At 38.1% G+C, this 24,569-nt stretch overlaps 1 protein-coding gene across 1 annotated transcript in view; it reads left to right on the forward strand.

Moving 5' to 3' along the window:
* LOC150098133 (NBAS subunit of NRZ tethering complex-like) overlaps positions 1-24,569 on the forward strand; it is a 1,063,858-nt gene that overhangs the window by 509,508 nt on the left and 529,781 nt on the right. The window contains exon 28 of the mRNA XM_090406267.1: positions 2,971-3,027. Coding sequence (XP_090262393.1) covers positions 2,971-3,027 — 57 coding nt within the window. The remainder of the gene's footprint in view (positions 1-2,970; positions 3,028-24,569) is intronic.

Below are 24,569 nucleotides of genomic sequence, written 5' to 3' on the forward strand. Positions count from 1 at the left end.
AAAAAAATAGGATTAAAAGATATCTGTAGATATTTATTTCTTTAATGGCTCCATTAAAGAAATAAAATAAAAAATATGGAGATGGCAGGACACATTGCACTAGACAAAACATTTGTACAGAATGGCAAGTACGAGAAAGTTCAAGAAGACCTGGCAGACCATCAGCAAGGTGGTTAAATGAACTACGTCATTCAATGGGAAATGACTGAACTTATGGATCAGAGACCAAGAAATGCAGAGGAGATCATTCACCAACAGTGGATGGAGAAGGATTGATATGATGATAGGTTCACCTTTCAGGATACAATTGAAGTGTTCATTGTTTCTGCCTATTTTCATTGTCTTTGTCTTTTTATTGCTGATTTCAGTACCAAATTTATTACGTCAGTTATACAGTTTAGTCAGGGAAACTTGCAGACTTGTGCTGGATTTAAAGAGCTAAGATTGAAGTCACCAATTTTGATAGAAATTTATCACTTTCCTTCATAATGTATTCCATACAGATAACGAATAACAGTGAAGATAATGTGCACCTGATTTTACATCAAACCATCTTCCTGTACCTCCTTCAGCTTAAATAGAGACTATGTGTTGCTTGATATAATGTCCCATTTACACCATATAACTGTAGTGTTTTGACAAGCTTTCTTCTTGGCACTTTGTCATATGCCTTTTCCAGATCAACAAAACTTAGATTCCCAAGATTTCTCAACGTTTTGTCTTAAAGTGAAAATCTGATCTTGACGATCTCTATTTGGCTTGAACCCAGCTTGTTTTTCACCAAGTTTCTCTTCCACAGTTATTCATTTCTCAGTATACTTACATAAACTTTCCCTATTGAATGTTTATGTAAGTAATACTGAATAATTTATGTAAGTAATAATACTGAATGTGAGAATTACCTCTGTAATTCTCATATTCAGTATTATTTGCTGTTATATAGATGGGTACTATGAGAGCTCTGCTCCAATCATCTGGAATTCGACTTTCTGACCAGGCTTTCTGAATTATACAATGCAGCCACTGTAAAACTTTTATGGCTCCATATTTGAGCACATCTGATTTGATTTAATTTCATCTACTCCAGCAGCTTTTCATATTTCAGGTTTTTGATGACTCTTTCTACTTTGAGGCTGCATTCCTACTGGGAATTTTCTATCACCTGATGACATTACTTGTTTCATTTATAATCTTTCAAAGTAATTACTCCAAACATCTAGAATATCTTTATCTTCAGTTTTCATGTCACTTTTATCATCTTTGATTTCTTTTACAGTACTTTTTCCTCCATTCCTATTTTTTTCTTTCTTTCAATAGCCTCCAGAACATTTTCCTGCCTTCCTGATATTTACTTTCTATTTTCTTACCAAAGTCTTCCGATTGCTTTTTTTTGGGGGGGGGGGGGGCAAACAGGGCACTTTCCTTCGGGTTTGAGTAAAAAATTCCACAAATTATTATAATCGTAAAAGTGAAGATATGTAATCTTATGCCCTCAACCCTGGGATGCTTTGTCTGTCTTAAAATTTTATTATGAGTTGGCCTCTTTCTCTTTCGGCCCATGGCAGGGTAGCTATAGAATACATGTTTTATTTCAGCAATAAAACACATGTTCCTGTTTTTGGTTCATCTTTTTCTGATTTGTGAACAGCGAGACCAGTTTATTTGCCCTCAGTGTCTAGTGAGTGAATGAAGTGTGAATTGTAAATTTATAGTGAAACAAATTTAAACAGAAAAATACATTTTTAAAAGGTAAGTGTATGTAATTTAATATTATTTTACTTGTTAGTTTTATGATTTTTTTTTGCTTTTAAACTGAAATATAATTTAATTTAGGATTTTGGGATTAACTAACTAGTTGATTTTTAATAAAATACTCCAGTCAATTTGTTTTTTCCAAGAATTAAGATCATTAAAATTGATGTAAAATGAAAATAATGTACTGTATTTATAGTTTCCATCGATTGATTAATAATTACATCAAAAAATACTAAAAGACGTTTATTGAGGTAATTATTTGTCTCCAAGCTTTGCTCCCCCTCCCTGGAAAATTTTCTGCAATCGCACTCCCATGCATGTGGTCAAATTGATGTGAAATTTGTAGCTCATGTTGCATAACCCACATGACAGCACACCCAACCGAAATGAGCATGCAACGCCACTGATATATTTGTTTTTGAGTTCAGTTCTTATATTCTAAAGGAAACGAAGTTAAAAAGTCAATGCACCAGTCAGATTGAACTCTTCTAAATTTACACAACATTGGTGTGAGAACAGTACTGTGCCACTGTAAGGTTATGGCAACAAATGTGCACATACATACATAAACAAACAAATACAAGTTATTTAAACACAATTGGCACATTTCTCTTTACAGAGATAAACAGAAGCACTCATCCTCAAATCCAACAGCCAAGCCCACCAATTTTAGCCCAACAGGGGATGATATTTATGACTTTAGGGCCAATTTGGTTGTGCATCTTTACCCTCATTTAGCTGCTATTAGTGCCTGTGTGCACATATAGTATACTTTGTTCCCTGACAATGCCAATTTGGCTTTGTTGAAATATTGGAGGTATCTGTAACTGTTTACTTTAAAGTTATTGCATAGTAGTTTTTGTGATGATGGCATATGGTCAAATTGACCATATGCCATCTTGTTAATGTGTTATTTTGCATCTTAAGAATGGCATTGTTTTGAATGTTAAAATATTGAATGATTTTTTTTTTAAACTGTAATAAATACAGTTTAAAAAAAATCGAAATTAATCGAAAAATGTAATCGAAATTAATTTTCAGTGCTTTGGCAATATGGCAACTAAGATTTCTCAAAAATTGATCTTTCAGTTATGACTAAGTATTGGCAATTGGTGGTGGTGCATTTTTATATGTTTGTGTGATATGTTATTTTATTAAATCAGTAAAAATTACCATCAAGATTTGTTTCTTAATATGATATTGTTTTTGTTTTAGAGGTGATATTCCAAAAAGCCTTCATGATTCTATTGATGAACTGGAGAATTTTTTGAAGTTAGTGAGTATTTATGTCTATTTATTATATGTGTGCATGTGTGGGAGGGGTGCATATGCAAGATGTTTTATAGAAATGTGTGGTAGACATAATATAATTTGAAAAAAAAAAAAGTTTAGTATACCTGCTCATGTTGCAGTGAGTGAAATATATAGGAGTTTTTAATAAATTCAAATTTCCTTTGTGTGTGTTAAAATGTTTTGTCAAAGCATTATTATATGGTACTCACTTTACATGTATATGTGTGTTTTTGTGTACATGTGAGAGAGAGAGAAATTGCAGTATATAAATAATTCATGTCTGTTCCTAATTGCCTTGCATTAATTTATTCCATTCACAAGAGATGTAAATGGAACTATGTTCTTAAATGGTACTGTGTGTAAATGATATTGTGTTCTTGGTTTTATTAATGATTGCTGACAGCATTCTTTATGAATTTCTTTTAATAATGACAAGATACAAAACTGAATTTTAATAGTTCAAGTAGGAATTAGGAATTATATTGAAATAATTTATGCATCTTTATTTTTATCCTGGGCAAAAACATTCCACTAGTTAAAAGTTTTTTCATAAGAAATATATTTGGAGACATTTCCATAATCATTTACGGAAAGAAATTTGGTGACATTTTCCTATAATCATTATAAATAAAACTATCAGAAATGTTTTAGTAAGTTGGAATACTATTGACATGTGCCTCCCATACACAGAGTGAATTTATGTGACATGAACTTTCCATATGTTCATGTCAGCTATTCTGACATGAAAACTGATTGTTCCAATTTCCATTGCATTTGACTCTTACTATAACTAATTCATGTGGCTGTAAGAATAGCTTGTTTATAGTAGATAATGTGCTATAGTGAACTTCTTTTAACATGCCACTCTACCTCTGGACTTTGCCCAGGACTTTTCTGTAGTTTATTATGAGTTTGTTATGGCATTGTTAGCTATACTGAGAGTTAGCTGTATTTATAGTAATGCTATTTTTTTCTCCATATGTGGGCCCCACATACAGAGATATAAAGATTGCTAATGGTTAGGCAATCTAGAAATCCTGCTTGAGAGACCAAACATGGACCATGGACTTTTTTTAAGGCACTTCAGGGTTTCTAGTAAGCATAATGGTGCACTGAACAATGAAATCCATCTACCACCATCTCAAGATAGTAACTAATATCCATGCCCATAGTAAGATTTAACAGCTATTTGGTTGGAGAGTGGAAATGCCATTACTTGACCAACCGTACCAACATGGATTATTTTAAGGTTGAACTCCAGCTGACTTCAGTAAATTCAGGGCCCCACAAGAGGGAAAATAATTGTTCTAACATCTATCATTTGTATTTTGCTTATTGGAAACTAAAAAGAATTCATTTGCTGTGTAAACCATCATGTAATTTATGTCATAGTGACATTCATTCTCTCAAGGGTTCATTTTAGTAATTATGGGAGTGGCAAACCCGAGGAACCTGATGCTGGACCATGCCTTGCTTCTTCTAATACACATCAGTTATATTATCTGTAGACTGGTCCTTCCGCTTCTTTCTTTTTTTCTTACTCCTTCCTCCAATGCTAGTAGAGTATTCGAGGGCTAGGCTATGGGTGAATCTTTCCTATTTTGCTGTTTCATTTCATCTTATGCAGTAGGAGTCTGCCTTTCTAAAATCTTATACAGAAGGATTTTAGAATAAAATTTCTTCTATACCAATTTTACTTGGAAAATGAAATTAATTTTACTATACTTGTAATTTGATTAATACTTATACTAAAATCTGGCTGTAATAAACCTGAAAAAAAAAGTTAAATTAAATTGTATTAAGAAAATTGTACAGACAAAGAATTGACTCAGACAGGATTAAAATATAAGCCCTGAGGCTATTGCAATTCGCAAAGGTCAACGAAACATGGGGTTTTCCGACTTGACTCAGCCACCACCGGGTGGCCCTCCAAAAAATCTGGGCGATTCAATCTGTATGAGTTCCAAGGTCGGGAGAGCAGAATAAAAGGGGGAACGAATCGAAGGAGCGAGGCTTTTCGGTTCCAGGTGCAAGCCTTTTGGAGGTTAGGCTTTCCAGTTCTGGTTTTCCTTTCCTGCTCTAGCTACGAGGAGTTTCGAGTGTGTGTCCTGTCCTGCTGTTTCAAGGACAGGGATCCACGTCTCACCAGCCAAAGTGCGACAATGATGGGAAGCTCATAATAGCAGTGGTGATCTTCTCCAGAGGCCCACCACTATATTCCTTGACAATCTCCACATGTGAAGTATCATCGATGTCGTAAAAGGTGCCTGTGTGTGAATTTCACTGGAAAGTAAAAGAAGGTGTCAACGATCTCTAGGATCTTGTGTAATGAACTGCATGACAAAGTAACAAGTAAGACTTTTGTATAAGACTTTCCTAGATGTGAAATTAATGGCAAAGATTGCTGAATTTTTTGTTTGTTAGCATAAAGAACAGTGGTAAAGACGGAAAGCTGATTTATAAAAATAATTGTGAAATAGTTTGCAGAGTTATAAGGAAATAGATAATGTTATATAATTATTATTATTATTATTACCACGGGCTACTCCAGGAGTCCTTAGACTCATCGAGGGAGGCCCTAAACATCATGTTCACACAGCTGTTCAACATTCTCACAGTATCTATCATACCTTGCCTTGAACTCGCTCACTGTCATAGCACCCACAACAGACTCTGGCAGCTTATTCCACTCATTTACCACTCTAAAAGTAAAGAACCCAGCTCTAACACCCCTGCTAACCACGCTCTTGCCCAGCTTCCATGGGTGTCCCCTAGTTCTCCCACCACCAGTCCTGATCTCAAAAATATCATCTGAATTAATCCTATAGAATCCTTTTAGCAATTTGAATGTCTCAATCTTATCTCCCCTTTTTCGCCTATCAACTAGTTTCTGCAACCCACAAATCTTCAACCTGTTCTCATATGGTTCATTCCATAGACCTGCTATCATCTTAGTCACTCGCCTCTGGATCCTCTCAACCTCCTCCCCATCAAGAAGGAACCGAGGTGACCAAATCTGGGCACAGTAGTCGAGATGAGGTCTTATCAGGGCTCGGTACAGAGGTACAATAACTTGTTTTTCTCTGCTCGTCAAGGTATTTTTCAACAACCAAGTGAGTTGATGAGCTGATTTAGCTACTTTCGCAATGTGTCCCCTAAACTTCATCTCCCTATCCACCAACACTCCCAAGTCCCTGGCCTCATCAATCTCTTGGAGTACAGTTCCACCAATGTGGTATACTGCTGCTAATCTTTTCACTCCGAAATGCATAACCTTACATTTTGTCACATTAAATTGACATCCATTCTCCTTAGTCCAGAACTCCAATCTATCTAAGTCATCTTGCAAGACTTTGACATCTTCTGCATTCACTATCGCTCTACCCAACTTTGCATCATCAGCGAACAAATGAACTGTCCCACTTAGACCATTCCCTATATCGTTAATGAACAGATTAAACAGCAGTGGTCCAAGAACAGAACCCTGTGGCACACCACTAGTTACAGGCTGTTTTTTGGACTCTACTCCTGAATAAACTACTCTTTGATATCTCTCCATCAACCACCCAGCTATCCATCTCACCAACCCTATATCCATTCCCATATGTTGTAGTTTACGGATTAGAATTCCATGTGGTATCCTGTCAAACGCCTTTGCCAGGTCCAGCAGTATCACTGTAAACCCATTTCCCTTATCCAGTTCAGCCGTCACCTTGTTATAAAACTTGAGCAAGTTACTGAGGCATGATCTACCCTTCACAAAGCCATGCTGTCCTCTGTACAGTATCTCATTTTCATCAATCCATTCCTGTATTTTTCCCTTGACTACTTTCTCCAAGACCTTGACAACGACTCCTGATATGCTGATCGGTCGGTAATTTGCAACTATAGTCTTGGATCCTCCTTTATGCAGTGGAACTATTTTCCCCTCTTTCCACGCCTTCGGGACTAAGCCAGACCTGAGACTCAGATTAAACAACATGGTCAAGGGCACTGATAATTCATTAGCCGCTTCATGCAAGACCCGTGCCGGTATACCATCCAATCCCACAGATGTATTCACATTAAGGTTCTGTAATAGACTATTCACCTCCACTTCATTCATCACAATTCCCATATAAACTAATGGTTCCTTCATTTTTTCAACGTCACCACCTGGATGATATACTTTTGCAAAGTGCGCGCTCAGTAACTCCACTATATCGACTGGTTCAGTGAACTCTTTACCATCGTCATTCCTTAAAATCATTTTGCCATGTACAGTTTTTTTCTTGCTTGCAGCATATTGAAAGAACTGTTTGGGATTCTCTTTTGCTTGCATAGCTAGTTTCCTTTCATAATAGGCTTTCGCTGTTTTTACCACACTCGTTACCCTTCTAGCCTGTACTTTATACCGTTCGTGTGCCTGCAGGTCACCCCTTTCTTTAAATTCCCTCCATAGTTGTTTCTTTTTTTGCAGCTCAAGCTTAATGGTGTTATTCATCCATTTAACCCCTCCTTGTTTCACTATTCGGACCTTAGGTATACAATCAGCCATAACCTCCTGTAAATGCTCTTTGATCACTTCCCATGCTCTATCGACGTCCAGCCCTTGCAGTTGTACATGCCATGGCACTGATCCAAGCAATCTCCTAAGCTTGTCATACTTGCCAGCACGGTAATTCCACATATACCCTGTCTTAATCACAAATTTCACACCTTTAGCCACCTCCCAGGTCAAGACCTTATGATCACTCTCACCAATAGGTGGCAACATGGTCATATTCATTACAGTCAAATTCTCAGATACTATTACCAGGTCAAGCACTCTCACACCCCTAGTATTTTCAATTACATGCTGTTTCAGATAGTTATCCCTTAATAATTGAATAAAATCCATTTCCTTCCTCACATGTGTCCTCTCCTCCTTCCAATCAATGTTACCATAGTTGAAATCCCCCATAATAATTACCCTCCTTCCACTCATTTCATCAATTTGTTTATGCATACCATCTCCACCATCTATTCCATCACCTGGTCTATAGCAGCACCCAACTGTATATTTTATTCTGCCAGTATCAATCTCACACCAAATAGCCTCAAATGAGCTCCTTTCACTATCCTGCAATACTTCAATTCTCCTTGGCTGCAGTTCATCAGCTATCATCAATAACACCCCTCCCCCAATTTTATTCTCTCTGTCCCTCCTAAACATACTGTAAACTACACATTCTATCCCACTAACTATATCATCTTCCGTCAGCCATGTTTCACTAATGCCAATAACCTGTGGCCAGGAAGAGCCAATCAAGGCCAAAAATTCTTCCTTCTTGTTCCTAATACTCCTGGCATTAGTATATATGAATTGCAGTGTTCCCTTTGTCCCACCCCTATCTTGATGCGTTATTCTAAATATCCCATTCCCATTTTTTGTTCTTATTGCTGGCTCAGGTACATTATATACATTTTTACACTCAACTGTCTCACTGATGTCTGGATATCCACTTCCCCCCCCTCCTTGGTAGTTCTAGTTTCCCTGGTTCTGCACATCCATTTTCACTTCATTCAGCAACACTTTTTCCAGTCTCCGCACACCAAGTCCATTCAAATGCAGTCCATCCATCTTGTATAAGTCCTTTCGCCCATCAAACTCATTCCACACGTCCACAAATTCCACACCACACCGTCCGCATAACCTGTGCATAATATCATTTGCGATTATGGCCCTCCTTCTAAACTCCTCTCTGTCATACCGCGGTAACAGACTCACCATTCTAACTCTGTCACTCTTTTCTTTCGCTACCTTTAACAATACTTTCAAGTCCTCTCTCATAAAAAATTTATCACCTTTCAATTCATTCATACCAGCCACAATTGTTATTTCTTTCACCCTCTGTTTTTGCACTCTAATGCTCTCACTTACATCCTTAAATTTCGCACCCGGCAAGTACGATTTAGTTACACTCCCATCTATTACTCCTCTTAATAACGAGTCACCATACAATACTCTCTCCTTCATTTCGGAAACTCGCCCACGCTGTTTATTTCCGTTAGCCGAATCACTCTGGAAAGAGTTTTGCAGGTGCTCTAATTGCCGCTGCGCATCTTGTATCACTGCGCGCAGCCTAGCGATCTCACTTCCTACAAATAATTCCTCATTTTTTTTATCATTCAAACCATTTTCTCTTTCTGTATAATTGCTCTCACTCTTTCTTAGATCACCGCTCACATTGCCATCTTGTACACCGCAATTCCCTATCGAGCCACTATTTTCACTCGCATTCTGGCTTTCTTCAACCATAACTGTCTCACAACCTGACACATACTTCGACTCTTCACTTTGCATACACTTTCTACACATTCTCCCACCACTATCAGTTTCAACCCATACTCCAGACTCATTCGGGAATGCATACATTCCACACACATCACACCAGACAAACTCTCTCACTACAGTTTTTGAACAATGGCGTCGTATTTTTGGACGCCATTATCTTACGTCGCATTGGCGCCATATTCAAATATATGAAACGTATCGTTAAAGACTAAATTAATTTACGGAATTTACACCAAAATCACACAGACACAACAAGCTACCAAATTTAGACAATATGACGTTATGATTTTTAACATTTATTCTAATTTCCATTCAAAATTGTACTTAGCTTTCAGGAGCTCCCTGAAAATACGACCGTTCCCCTGGCACTCTAGCGGCGAACTCTGATAATGAAGAGAGAATAATATGTGAAAGTTTTTGTTAAGCCTAATATCATATATAGTCTGAGTTAAATTAATATAAAGTATATGCAAGTCTGCTCCCATGTCTGAATTATCTGTGAGCGTAATTAATTGCATTAGTCATTCAGCTTAAGTGATAAATGTTAAGTAATCTACTGGAGAACCAGGCATGTGAATTTTATGTTTTTTCCATGTCAGTTTTGATTAGTGAATTTGAGTTGGATTAATTGTATGTGTAGTGTAAACCTTTTTTATGTACTTTGATTTAGCATGAATAAATTGTTTTATTTGTCAAATAACTTGCCTGATTCTGCCTGACCAATGCACTTCTCATAAAAAGACAGAACCCGTGTGACCTTAAGAGTAATAGTAACCACGACTGATGAATAGTAGATTTAAATGTTGCTTGACTTAGAGATAAATTTAGAGATATTTCTGTGTTGTGCTGGATGTTTTTCATGTGAGTGTTGGAAAGATATGCAATTCTTCTACATGATCTCTGATGATGCAGTTGTAAATAAAAATAAATTTTCAGAGATCAAGGTGAGTAAAAGCCAGCTGTTTAAACAAAAGAATTGCCTCCAGCCAGAGGCAATTCCTAAATTCTAAAATATGAACACGTGAAGTAGCATAGTCACGACCTTGAGAGAGGAGAATTAAATTGATAGGCTGAAAGGATTAATAGAAAAAGTCTATTTCAGGCAACGAGATTACGACAAGCTACAACTGTTAAAGTAAAGTTAATTTATGTAAAGAAATAATAAGATAAAGTAAAAAGAAAATGTTGAACACTTTTCGAACATAGTATGTAACAAATTAAAAATATCTTATTTTTACGCCTTCTCTCCTAGGTATTTGCCTCACCTAGTAGGTTAAAGTCCTAACTCCCCTGGCCAGCATGGAATGAATTGGGACCAAAACCACCCAGATATGTGCAAAGGGCCTCTGCAATCCTACCACTTTTTTTTCTTTCAGCGACTTCACTCCAAAATGCTAATATGGTTGTGTCCTATAATACATCTCATGCTGCATTGATTGTCATGCAAAATAATCAGAGCTGCATTCAGTGCTTAGACAAAGGGTCCTGTGTGAGAAGTATATTAGTCTCCAATAAAACTCAGTGATATTGTGAATGAGGAATACAGAAGACATAAGATTAATCTTAGAGGAGAACTTTACATAGGTATGGGATCTACAGATGGGTACTCTTGATATTGTCTGTAAAGAGATGGAGAGTTATAAATTTGTCATCATGGGAATTAAAGAGACTAGATGGAATGGAAAAAGATCACTTCAAAAGACATGATGGTAAGCTAGTTGTTTATTCATTGGGTGACTCAAAGCATGGAGTAGTTGTGATACTGAAGACAGTTAAGGCAAGAATCTTTCATGGTTATACTTCTTTGAGTACTTCAGCTCAGGTCAGGTACTTTAATTTTCAATGGGAATACAGATAGGGAAGCTCCTGAGAAATAAGTGTACCTTAATGGAGAAAGAATTGAGGAAGGCAGTAAGTTTGAGTACCTGGGATCCATTATTAATTCAAAGAATTGCTGTTTAGAAGACATCAGAAGAAGATTAGGGGTGGATAAAACAAGTCAGAGACTTGTCTAAAATCTGGAAAGATGGATCTCTCTCTCTCTCTCTCTCCCTCCCCACAGGAACAAAGTTGCTTTTGAAATGTGGTGTTACAGAAGGCTGTTCAAGATATCATATACTGAAAAGCAGAGAAATGGATGGGCACTAGAAAGGATCAGTAGAACTTTAAGGCCCCTTAAGGGTATTGATAAAAGAAGGTTGAAATACTTTTGACACATTGAAAGGATGGAAGGAGAGCTTCTTAAAACTTTAATAGAAGGTCAAGTTCCTGATAAAAGACTAAAGGCCCACCATCAGTGAGATGGATGGCGTGTCTGGAGGGACTTCAGAGAGTTGAAGCCTCCAGAAAAGCATACAACAGGACCATATGGCAAGGACTCGTGTGGCCCATCACTGAGCATCTGAGGAAAACCATATGGCATCTGCTGATGTCCAGTGAAAAGATGAATGGTGAAATTCAAACTCACAGCCTTTTGTTGGAGAGTGGATATGGCCCTCTAGGCAGGGATGAGTTATCTTAAGATTGAACTAAAACTGGGAGGAATGGGGAACATGTTGAACTCCTGCCTAAAACAAACTGAATTTTTTTTGTTGCTGTTGTTCCAATCTTTTCCCCACATTATTTTCGGTCTTGGTTGTTATTTGAATCGGAAATTCCTACCTAACATTGGAAAACTAGATGAACTGGATAAATTATTAATTTATGAAATTTCTTATTTAATGATTTATGATATAAAAATATTTATAGGTTTTTGATATCTTCTTCAACTTTTGGTTTTGTCCACTGCTGGACAAATGTCTTCCCCATGATTTTCCAGATCACTCAGGTTTTCTGCCTCTCCCTTCCATCTCATTCCTGCAATTTTGTTCCAGTTCATCCCTCCACCTTCTCGGCAGACCATCAGTGAGATGGATGGTGTGTCTGGAGGGGACTTCTTTTCAGAGAGTTGAAGCCTCCAGAAAAGCATACAACAGGACCATATGGCAAGGACTTGTGTGGTCCATCACTGAGCATCTGAGAACCATATGGCATCTGCTGATGTCCAGTGAAAAAATGAACGGTGAGATTCAAACTTACAGCCTCATGTTGGAGAGTGGGTATGCTCTCTAGGCAGGGATGAGTTGGTCCCCATTCTGTTGTTTTTCTAGTCCATCTCCCATCATTGCATCTGGCAACATGGTCAGCCCATCTCCACTTAGCCTGTTTAATGTATTTTACAATATCCATGACACCTATTTGAGATCTTATCCAGATATTTGTCTTCCTATCTCTTAATGTTATTTTTATTATGCTTCTTTCCATGCGATGTTGTGTTGTTCTCAGCTTTTTGTTTAGGGCTTTCAACACCTTAGCGGGGGGGGGGGGGAGAAGGAATGGGAAGAGTCTGAACAAGTCCTTAGTAACCGAATCTTCCAGTCCAAGCTGCTGGTTATTTTACAATTAAATCAGCTATTAGCAACATTGTTAAAGTCCATGTTTCTCCTCCATATGTTAGGACAGGAAGTATGCACTGTTCGAGAGCTTTCCTTTTTAGACTCATAGGGATGTCACTTCTGAATATGTCTCTCATTTTCCCATAAACCATCCATCCAAGGTGAATTCTTCATTGAATCTCTTTTCTTTGGCACTCTTCAAAGGATAACAATTGGCCCAAATATACATATGAAGTAACTTGTTCTATTTCATGGTTTTCAACTTTGACACTTCTATGGTTAATATATTTATTCATCATTATTTTTGTTTTTTCTCTATTTATTTTTAATCCAATTACTCTGGTGGTTTCATTTAGCTGATTTAAACTTTCTTCTAGATCTTCAAGATTATCTGCTATTAGGACAATATCATCTGCAAATTTCAGATGATGCAGCATTTCTCCATTTATGTCTATTCCTTTTGTTTCCCAATTAAGACTTCTAAAGACTTCCTCTAGTGCAGCTGTAAATAATTTGGGCGATATGGTGTCACCTTGTCAGATGCCTTTTTGTATTGGGAACTTTTCACTGTTTTTATATAATTTAATTACAGAAGTTGCATTATTGTAAATATGTTTTAGTGTTTCAATATATGGTTTTTCAGTTTCCTGGGTTTCAAGTGCTTTTAGTGTTGCAGATGTTTTAACTGAATCAAATGCTTTTTCATATCTATATTTCATATCTATATATTTTTCATACCTATTAAGGATTTATTGTATTCAATTGATTTTTCAATGAGCTGTCTTAATGTGTGAATATGGTCCAAAGTATTGTAATTCTTTCTAAATCCAGCTTGTTCACAGGATTGCCTTCCCTCTAGTTTAGATTTTATTCTATTATTTATAATTTTTGTGAAAACTTTATATATGGTGGGGAGTAGGCTTATAGGTCTGCAGTTTTTAATTTCTTATTGCCCTTTTTAAAAATTAATATTAGAAGTGAATTATTCCAATTTTTTGGAATTTTTCTCTGTTTTAGGCATTTATTAAAGAGTTTAGTCTCAGCTGTTTGAGGACAGGGCTTCTTCCCAGTTTTAAGAAGTCTACCATAATTCCATCTTCTTCTGGAGCCTCTCTGTTCTTCATTTCTCGCAGTGCCATTTCCACTTCGCCTTGTAAGATCTCAGGGGCATCATGTTCTTCCTCACTCGAGTTATCTATAGATGATTCTTGGATGTCCTGGTCTTTGTCTTCATAGAGTTCAGTATAAAATTCCTGAATTCTTTTGATTATTGCATCTCTGTTTTTTATAGGTTCCCCATTTTTTCCTCTTACAGTAGCTATTTCCTTTTTTTACAACTGATAATGTTCGTCTTAGGACCTTCATATTACTATTCTTTTCTATTGTTTCTTTAATTTTCCTAGTATTATTATTATTGTTCTGGGCAACTCCAAGGAGTCGACAGACTCATCGAGGGAGGCCCTAACATCATGTCAAGAACAACTATTCGACATTGATACAGTATCTATCATAACTTGCCTTGAACTCATTCACGGTCGTAGCACCCACAACAGACTCTGGAAGCTTATTCCACTCATTCACCACTCTCCAAGTAAAAAACCTAGCTCTAACACCCCTGCTAACCACATTTTTGCCCAGCTTCCATGCATGACCCCTAGTCCTCCCACCACCAGTCATATTTTCAAAAATATCTTCTGGATCAATCTTATAGAAACCCTTCAGTAATTTGAATGTCCCAATCATATCACCCCTCCTTCGCCTATCGTCCAATCTCTGCAACCCACAAATCTTCAACCTATTCTCATAAGGTTCATTCCACAGACCTGCTATCATCTTGGTCACTCGTCTCTGGATCCTCTCCACTTCCTCCCCATCACGAAGAAACCCTGGTGCCCATAACTGGGCACAGTAGTCCAGATGGGGTCTTATCAAGGCTCGATACAATGGAACAACAACTTGTTTGTCTCTGCATGTTAAAGTATTTTTCAGAAGCCAAGTGATTTGATGAGCTGATTTAGTCACTTTTGCAATGTGCCCCCTAAACTTCAATTCCCTATCCACCAACACTCCCAAATCCCTGGCCTCATCAATCTCCTGGAGTATGGTTCCACCAATGTGATATACTGCTGCTATTCTTTTCACCCCAAAGTGCATAACCTTACACTTTGCCACATTAAATTGACATCCATTTTTCCTAGCCCAGTCCTCCAAATCATCCTGTAAAATTTTGACATCCTGTGCACTCACAGTTGCTCTACCCAACTTTGCATCATCAGCAAACAAGTGAACACTTCCTCTCAAATCCTTTCCTATATCATTGATGAACAAATTGAAAAGCAGTGGTCCAAGAACAGAGCCCTGCGGCATACCACTAGTCACAAGCCATCTTTTAGACTCCACTCCTGAATAAACCACTCTCTGGTATCTCTCCTTCAACCACCCTCCTATCCCTCTCACCAACCCTATATCTATCCCCCATCTGCTCCAGTTTACTGATTAGGGTTCCATGTGGTATCCTGTCAAAGGCCTTGGCAAGGTCAAGTAGTACCACTGTATACCCCTATCCAGTTCAGCCATCACTGTGTTATAAAACGTGAGCAAGTTACTGAGGCATGATCTACCCTTAACAAAACCATGTTGTCCCCCATACAACATCCCATTTTCATCTATCCAATCCTGTATTCTTTTCTTGACTAATTTCTCTAAGACCTTGACAGTGATTTCTGATATGCTAAGTGGTCGATAATTTACAACAGCAGTCTTGGAACCACCTTTATGCAGTGGAACTATTTTCCCCCTCTTTCCACCCCCCTCAGAACTAACCCAGACTTGAGACTCAATTAAACAAAATGGTCAAGGGTACTGACAATTCTTTAGCTGCTTCTCATACGACACGAGCTGGTATACCATCCAATCCCACGGATGTATTGACATTGAGGTTATGCAATAGACTTCTCACCTCCACTTCATTCACCACAATTCCCGTATAATGTACTGGTTTATTCGTTTCTGCAATGTCACCACCTGGTTGATATATACTTGCAAAGTGCTCACTAAGTCACTCAACTATATCAACTGATTCAGTTACCTCCCTACCATCGGCATTCTTTAAAATCATTCTGCCATGTACATTTTTCCTTTTACTTGCTACATATCTAAAAAACTGTTTAGGATTCTCTTTAGCCTGCATGGCCAATGTTCTTTCGTAATCCTTTTTTGCTTTTCTTACCACACTCATTACCCTTCTAGCCTGCGCTTTATACCGTTCATGTGCCTGCCAGTCACCTTTCTCCTTAAATTCCCTCCATAGTTGTTTCTTTTTTTGCAGCTCAAGCTTAATGGTGTTATTCATCTATTTAACCCTTACTTGATTTATTATTCGGACTCTAGGTATACAGGCAGCCATTGCTTCATGCACACACTTCTTAACTGCCTCCCACACTATCAACTTCTAGCCCTTGCAGTTGTACATGCCATGGCACTGAATCAATCAATCTCCTAAGCTTGTCATACTTTCCAGCCCGATAATTCCACATGTACCCTGTCTTAATTGAAAATTCCACACCTTTAGCCACCTCCCAAGTCAAGACCCTATGATCACTCTCACCAATTGGTGGCAATGTGGTCATATTTGTTACAGCCAAATCCTCAGATGTAATTACTATATCAAGCACTCTCTGACCCCTAGTATTTTCCATTACATGCTGTCGCCGATAGTTATCCCTTAATAACCGCACAAAATCCAGTTCCTTCCTCCCGTGTGTCCTCTCCTCACTCCAGTCACTGCGACCATAGTTGAAATCTCCCATAATAATTATCCTCCTTCCACTCATTTCTTCTATTTGCTTGTGCATACTGTCACCACCATCTTTTCCATCACCTGGTCTATAGCAGCACCCAATTGTATATTTAGTTCTGCTAGCCACAATCTCGCCCCAAATGGCCTCAAATGTGCTCTTTTCTCTATCCTGCAATTCAACTTCTATTCTCCTTGGCTGTAACTCATCAGCTATCATCAACAATACTCCTCCCCCCCATTTTATTCTCCCTGTCATTCCTGAACACACTATATCCATCACATTCAACCCCACTAGCTATATCATCTACAGTCAGCTATGATTCACTAATACCAATAACCTGAAGTGCCAACCATGGCCAAAAACTTCCTTCTTGTTCCTAATATTCCTAGCATTAGTGTACATGAATTTAAGACCCCCATTAGCCCCAACCGTACCTTGATGCCTTATATTAACTATCCCACTCTGATTTGTTGTCCTTATTCGCTCAGGCATATTATATTCATTCATACATTCAACTGCCTCCCTAAGGACTGTATATCTACCCTCCCCCTTTAATAAATCTAGTTTCCCTGAATTTGCATATCCACTACATTCAGCAACACTTTCTCAAGTCTCCCTACACCATAACCATTCAAATGCAAGCCATCCATCTTATATAGATCCTTTTGCCCATCGAACTCACTCCACACATCCACAAATTCCACACCACTCGTCATACATAACCCACGCATAAAGTCATTCGCAATTATGGCCCTCCTTTTAAACATTTCACTGTCATACCGTGGCAAAAGACTAATCATTCTAACTCTCTCACTCGTTTCTTTTGCTACCTCAAACAATTCATTCAGGTCTTCTATCATTTCTATTTTATCTCCTTTCAAATCATTCGTACCTGCCACAACAATCATTTCTTTCACCCTTTCCTTTTGCTCTCTAATAGACTCAGTTACATCCTGTATGGTCGCACCAGGTTGGTACGATTTTGTGAAATCCTCTACTAACACACCTTGTACTAACGAGTCTCCAAACAGCACTCTATCCTTCATTTTGTTCATGTTCACACTCGTATGCCTATTTTTCCTGTCATACTTTTTATTATTGGCTGGTTCAATCAGTTGTTTTGCTCATACGCTCTAGCTGCTGTTTTGCCCTTTGTATCGCACCATTCAACAACGCGATCTCACTCATTGCATCTATCTCATCTTTTTTATTTTCTGTAAAACCATTAATACTATCATTCACACTTTCTACATTCACACTCTCACAATTCTCTGGTACAACCTCGCCGTTTCTTGTCATATCCCTATTTTCTTCATTCTGAAGTTTGACAAAATTATCACACTCACGATCCGAAATACACTTCAATTCCTCATTCTTCCTACATTTTCTGCACACCTTCACTCCTTTATTATCATCTAACCTCACTTTGACTGCACTCTGCAAAGCGTACATTTTGCAGATAGTACACTGAATCATCTCCTTTACATTACCATTCTTGAAAGTAGATGGCGAACCATCATTACTGGCCTCCATTTTCCTTCGTACTGGAGCCATACTTACTAGTAATATATTTTATCAAATTATAAATTATAAACACCAAAAACACACAAATAGACGCACTAAGATACGCAAGGCAAACAAAACTATGCAATATTAAAGTAAATTTATCAACGATAACTGAAATCAACGCTTATCTTATCAGGAGCTTTCATGAACACTACACACTACGAATCACTCTATTGGCGACTTCCCAACATAGATTATGTTATAAAACACTTTAGCACACTAACTACACTAATAAAACTACAATATACTAAATATATTATACTAATCAGAAATATAAGACCTGATTTGGAGGAAGAATGCAGGTTGGTAAAGATGTAAATTTTTCATGTAGTACTATCATACTGTTCACCCCTTGAGGGTATATATCAGGAAATTTATGCTGCTCATGTTCCAACTTGCATAATAATTGCATCGAATGCATTTATGTTCTCTAAGGATATTAACAGATCTTCCTGTCTGTTCATAGCGACTTTGTCACAGGAAACTTCATACACTCCAGGTTGTGCTAGAGGATGGGGTTTGACCTTAGGAGAGGAGAACAAAATTGCTAATTTCACATGTGGTTTGAATATGGTGTTGAAGGCTATATTTTGTTAATAATTTAGCTGGTTTTTCAGATCTGGCTCAGATAAATAGAATAATAATAGTGATATTTTGTTCTGGTGTGTTTAGGGAGGTGGAACTAGGATGGCCATGTACTATTTTCTCTGTTTTGTGAGATCTGTAGCCATTAGCCAAGAAAGTATGGCAAAGGCATTTGAGTTCAGTGGAAAGGGGCTTTTTAGAATTCCCTACTGTTGAAATGGATGATGATATGATTGTTTGTAGATATCTTTCTGTGTTAGCTTTCTAACAATAACTTTTATTAGCAATTTTTATAATTTAATTTTGTTTTGGTGTTGTAATACTGTTGAAACTAAAATGAGTTATGAATAACATCCAATACCTAAACTTCTCAGCTTTTCTAAAGTTTCTCAATCAAATTCCAGTGAAGTTCAAATTCAGTTCATCTGGCATGTAAGTCCAAGCTTTCTAATAACTGCTATCGTGAACATGAGGTGGTAGATAGAGGTTGCCAGCCTGCTGGCTGAGTGGGTAGCATATCTGCTCTCTAGCCAAAAGGCTGTGGGTTCGAATCCTGCCATGGGCATGGATGTTTGTGGAAATATTAGTGGTGGTAGTCGGCGACAGATGGCATTGTTGTAGTTGTGGTCAGCTGGTAGATTGAGTGGTGGAGGCAGAGCTGTGCAGCAGATGGCCTCCCTCGATGAGTCTTTAAACTCCCTGGAGATGTCTAATAATAATAATAATAATAAAAATACTCATCATATCTAAAGCTTAATTCCTCAAACGCCTTGCCTGGTTGGCTTAGCGATTAGTATATCATATTTCCAACCAATAGGTTGTGGGTTTGGATTTTTTCGTGAGCATGGATGTTTGTGATTATCTTTAGGTAGGAGATGAATTTCATTGGCCAGTGTGAAATCACCACCACCCTGCTCATTAGGGACTGAAGTGGCTTGAAAAAGCTTTGTTTAGTTTCTAGAGCAGGATTTCTGGACCGTGTAAAATATAAAAAATACAAAAGAATTATGAAAATGAATAAAAATAGAATTAAAAAAACCTATAGCCTGCTCACAGTACTGATATACTACAGATTTACAACTTTTCGTGAGTAGGAATCACATAAAACAACTAAGCATTCCAAAATGACGACCCTCTAGCAAAGTAAATTGCTGTAAGGGTAATGTTATCATATTACTAAAGCAAGAGCGTCCCTTAACAAATCCATATTGATTCTCACAAATAACATTACCCTCATCTGCCCAACAACTGTATATGGTCCCTCACTAATTTCTCCAAGACCTTAACAACTGCTGATGACACACAAACAGGCCTATAATTAGACACTTCCAGTTTGCTACTGCCCTTATGCAATGGCACTATCTTACCTTCCTTCCATTCCCTGGGTACCTTTCCCATAGTCAGACTTTCATTGAAGAGCCAGGTCAACGGAGCTGTCAGTTTTTTAGTATGTTCTCTCAAAACGCGTGATGAAATACCATCCAGTCCCCCAGCTTTACTGACATCCAGAGTACTTAATATTTGGAACACACTCTCCTCTAAACCTCGAACCTGCCCTATCCCTCTAGTATTAAAACCTATTTCTCCAGGATGAAATACTCCAATAAAGTTTCCATTGAACAACTCCACTATGTCCTCTGCATCAGTCACTCTATTCCCATTTTTATCCCACAATGTCATTTTTCCACAATCATTTCTCCTCCTACTGGCCACATAGCTAAAAAAATTCACTAGAATTTTCTTTGGATCTTAATGCCAATCTCTTCTCATATTCCAGTTTTGCCTTCCTCACCATACTAGTCATTCTCCTGTCCTGAGTCTTATATTCCTTATGCATCTGCTCTGCACCCCTCTCCTTGTATCTCTTCCATAATCTCTTTTTCATCCGCAGTTCCTGTTTGATATTGTTTGTCATCCACTTTACACCAAATTGTGTTCTCTTCTTCACCCGTGGAATACAGCGTACTATTGCTGGTAACAAATATTCCTTCACAATTTCCCAAGCACTAATGATATCCTGACCTTCCAATTCTGCTTTCCGTGGAACTGCCCCAAGTTGATATCTAAGAGTATTATAATTACCTGCTTTATAATTCCACGTACGTTCCCTTTTCTTTGATACTCCTGCATGTTTATTCATCTTCAAAGTCAAAACCCCATGGTCACTCTCTCCAACTGGGGGGGGGGGGATGTCATCAGCTCTTCTGATGGTATGACCAAATCCTAAACTCTTGAACCTCTTGTGCCCTCTATTAAATGTTGCCTAAGACATTTGTCCCTCAAGAATTCTAGGAATTCTATTCCCTTATTAGAACATGCATTTTCCTCAAGATAGAATTCCCTCGAAAATTCTAGGAATTCTATTCCCTTATTACACATGCATTTTCCTCTTCCTGTAGTTAAAATCTCCCACAACAATCATTCTTCTTGCACTTGCCAAGCTCAGCTGCCTAAACATCTCCTGTCCCACTCTCTGTGCTCCTTAGCTTGTAGCAGCACCCCACCAAATATCCTGTCTTGCCCACCTGTACCTCACACCATTGCTTTCAAATGCTTTCAAAACTATTAGTATCACTGCCTTCCAAAGCCTCTACCCTTACAGGACATAAGTCATCACGTATCATAAGCAGTACTCCACCACCACATTTTCCCTTCCTATCCTGCCGAAAAATGCTGTACCCTGCTACTTCTATTCCTGTTATTATATCATCTTCCTTCAACCATGCCTCAGAGATCCCAATAATCTTTGGCCAGGCTGATGCTATCAGTGTCACCAATTCATCACCTTTATTCCAGATACTCCTGTAATTGGTATAAAGCATAAAATGTCACTGCTTGTATACCTATCATTATCTCCTCCAGAACCCACTGGACTCAGTATTACCTGATGTCATACCCCTTTCCCCAAGCATCCATTCTCACAAGAGGCCACCCCTGCTACCATCCACCCTGGGAATTCTAGTTTCCCTGCATTGGCACACCAACTCGTTCAGAAAACAGCAATTTCTCCAGGTACCTACATCCTTCCTCATTCAAATGCAAGCGGTCTCTTGCATACAGTTCCTTTGTCCTCAAATACTCTCCAAGCATCCACATATTCCACTGCTCTCTTCTGACACATTCTGGCTATTATGCTATTCATTATTACTGCTCTTCTGCTCAGCTTGTCACTATCATACCTGGGCAACACACACACACAATCTTTCCTCTTTGCATTTTCTTTCATACAACCTTAAGCAAGAATCTCAGATCTCTCACAACCCAATTTACATTGCTTCTCCAGTCATTCATGCCCACCATCACAATCAACTCATTCACCCTTTCACCCTACTTAATTGCCATAGCCACACTCTCACACATACAATTATTTAGTAGTTTATTTGTTTGTTCATTCATTTAGCAACAGCTTCAAGCATGCCCTTGTGGCACACACCACTAGTGACTTTCCTCTTCTAGAATATTGTATCTACATAACACAACTTGCTGATACCTGTTAGGTAGCCATTTTGCATTCCAGTGCACTAATCTATATCCATCCTTAAATACACCACTGTGTATGCATCTCCTTGTCCAGCACATTTAAAGTCACTTTGCAATGATAAGTAAGTATATTGCTTATTGTTCTAAAAAATGGCCTACAACTCAAAACCTTAGGCTTTTCACCTCACTTATTGAAGAGAACAAATTTTATATTTTTCGCTCTTTGCAACTTGGCCCATTGCAAGACTCATGCTAAACAAGTATGTCAAATCTGTTATCTTCCAGAAACATTCTCTCAAAGCAAGCAGTGATGTATCAAATCCTACAGCCTTATTAACATCAAGTTATTTAATTCTTCATATACCTTCTGCTCACTCGCCACTAGTCCATCCTCCTTCTCTTATCTTTCCACTGCAAACTTAAGCTATGCATGATATCGCATTCATTAGGATGAAATACTTTTTCAAATTGTTTTATGAATTTATGAAGACCTCATTGGCATACTGCTTACACTACACTTTTGCTACACTTACAAAGCAAGCTACTCTCCTTGCCTGCTCTTTGCACCCCCCCCCCCCATGCAGCTAATTATTACCATTCATCTTGTACTACCTTCATAATGCTTTCTTCTTTCAGATTGCATGTCAGACCTCTTCGTTCAACTTTTCACATCTGCTTTATTTGTTTCTGCTGAACAGTTTTTGAGTAGACTCCAAACAGCATTTATCTCCTTTCCATCCAATTCCTCATTCCATGATATAGCTTAAAGATATCTCTATATCTCGCTCTTGAGATTTTCATAATTTTGTTCCATATGGATGGATGGAAATTCACCATTCCACTTATCCTCTGTTAATATGATCAAATCCAATGCTTATTATCTTCATGTGTCCTTATATATGATCCAGTGTAATTACCTGATTAATTCTCTTTGCCACAAAATGGTATCTTTTCATTCCACTCTGTATTACTATAATTAAAATCATATGATTATCACCTCAAAACTGCTGCCATTATTTTTCCTTTGCATCTCTGCCTTCGATGGGCATAACTCCTCTGGTGTTGTCAACAGCATTCCTCCTCCCCCTATTTATCCTGTTTTTCTGTCTAGATGTCATTCTCATTCAGTCATGTTCCATTCATTTTCCAACAATATTTGGACTAATGAAGTCAACCAGTGCAGCAATTTTTGTTCTCCTTATTTTGTATACTTCTGACATTTATAGACAAGCATAATAGCACATTTCTGGATTTATAATTCCCAATGCACTTCTCAGATTTGATTCTTATTCTTGTTGAGAGGCTTATACGCTGGTTAGACATAATAACTAATATTTAAGGAATTGACAGCACATACTGGAAATATAGATTAAATAAACTTTAATATACACTTTCCGATATTTCGGCGAACGTTACGTTGCCATCTTCTTGGGAACTTACTAAAAAGACACGTGCACACAAGTACTAATACAACAAATGAGACTGAGGCTAGGACGCTAGCGTTTTCCTAAAGTCCTGATGGTGCCCCCTGGCGGGCTATATTGGTAGTTCTTGGCCTTTGGGCTGAAGTTCTTTTGATAAAAGTTTCCCAAATTTGGGGCAGTCTCATGCATCCAAATTTGTTGAGGTTTGGCATGTTCCTAAGGGCCGAGGCTGATTCCATGAATAGTCTTTCATACTTGAACTTGCTGCGGTGTATTACTGTGGCTTTCTTCCATCTTATTCTGTGGCGAGTATCCAGAGCGTGGTCTGCAAGCCCAGAGTGGCTGTACTGGTGAAATCGGATGTAATCCTTGTGTTCTGAGATTCTGATATTTGCTGTCCTGCCTGTTTGGCCAAAGTAGGACAGTTTACAGCTGCAAGGGACCTGGTATACACCAGGTAGGTCTAGGGGAAGTGGTTGGTCTTTGGTGGAGCGGATAAGGGATGCCAGTTTTCTATGTGGTCTGTAACAAGTGGTCAAGTCATGTTTTTTTAAGATTTTATTGATTTTTTCTGAGGTGCCTCTGATGTAGGGAATAGTGATGGATTTGGAGTAATCTTTTTTGTGAAGGGGAGGGGGTGGTGGGTTGTGGATAACTGGGTTAAGTATTTTTTGGATTTTTTGGAGGGGGTAGCCGTTGGCTGAGAAAGTGTCACGGATGTGATTTAGTTCAGTGGTTAGGGCTTGATCATTAGAACAGATTATTTTTGCCCTGTTAAATAATGTTTTAATAACTCCATATTGTTGTGAAGGGGGGGGGGGATTGTTGGTGAATGTATCTGCCTGTATGGGTGGGTTTTCTATAAACAGAGAAAACCAAGGTTCCATCAGGTTGGTGGGTGACTAGTGTGTCTAGG

The sequence above is a fragment of the Typopeltis vanoorti genome, chromosome 16 (genome assembly GCF_054136105.1).
Source record: "Typopeltis vanoorti isolate ZY-2024b chromosome 16, IOZ_Tvanoo_1.0, whole genome shotgun sequence".
Taxonomy (NCBI): Eukaryota; Metazoa; Arthropoda; class Arachnida; order Uropygi; family Thelyphonidae; genus Typopeltis; species Typopeltis vanoorti.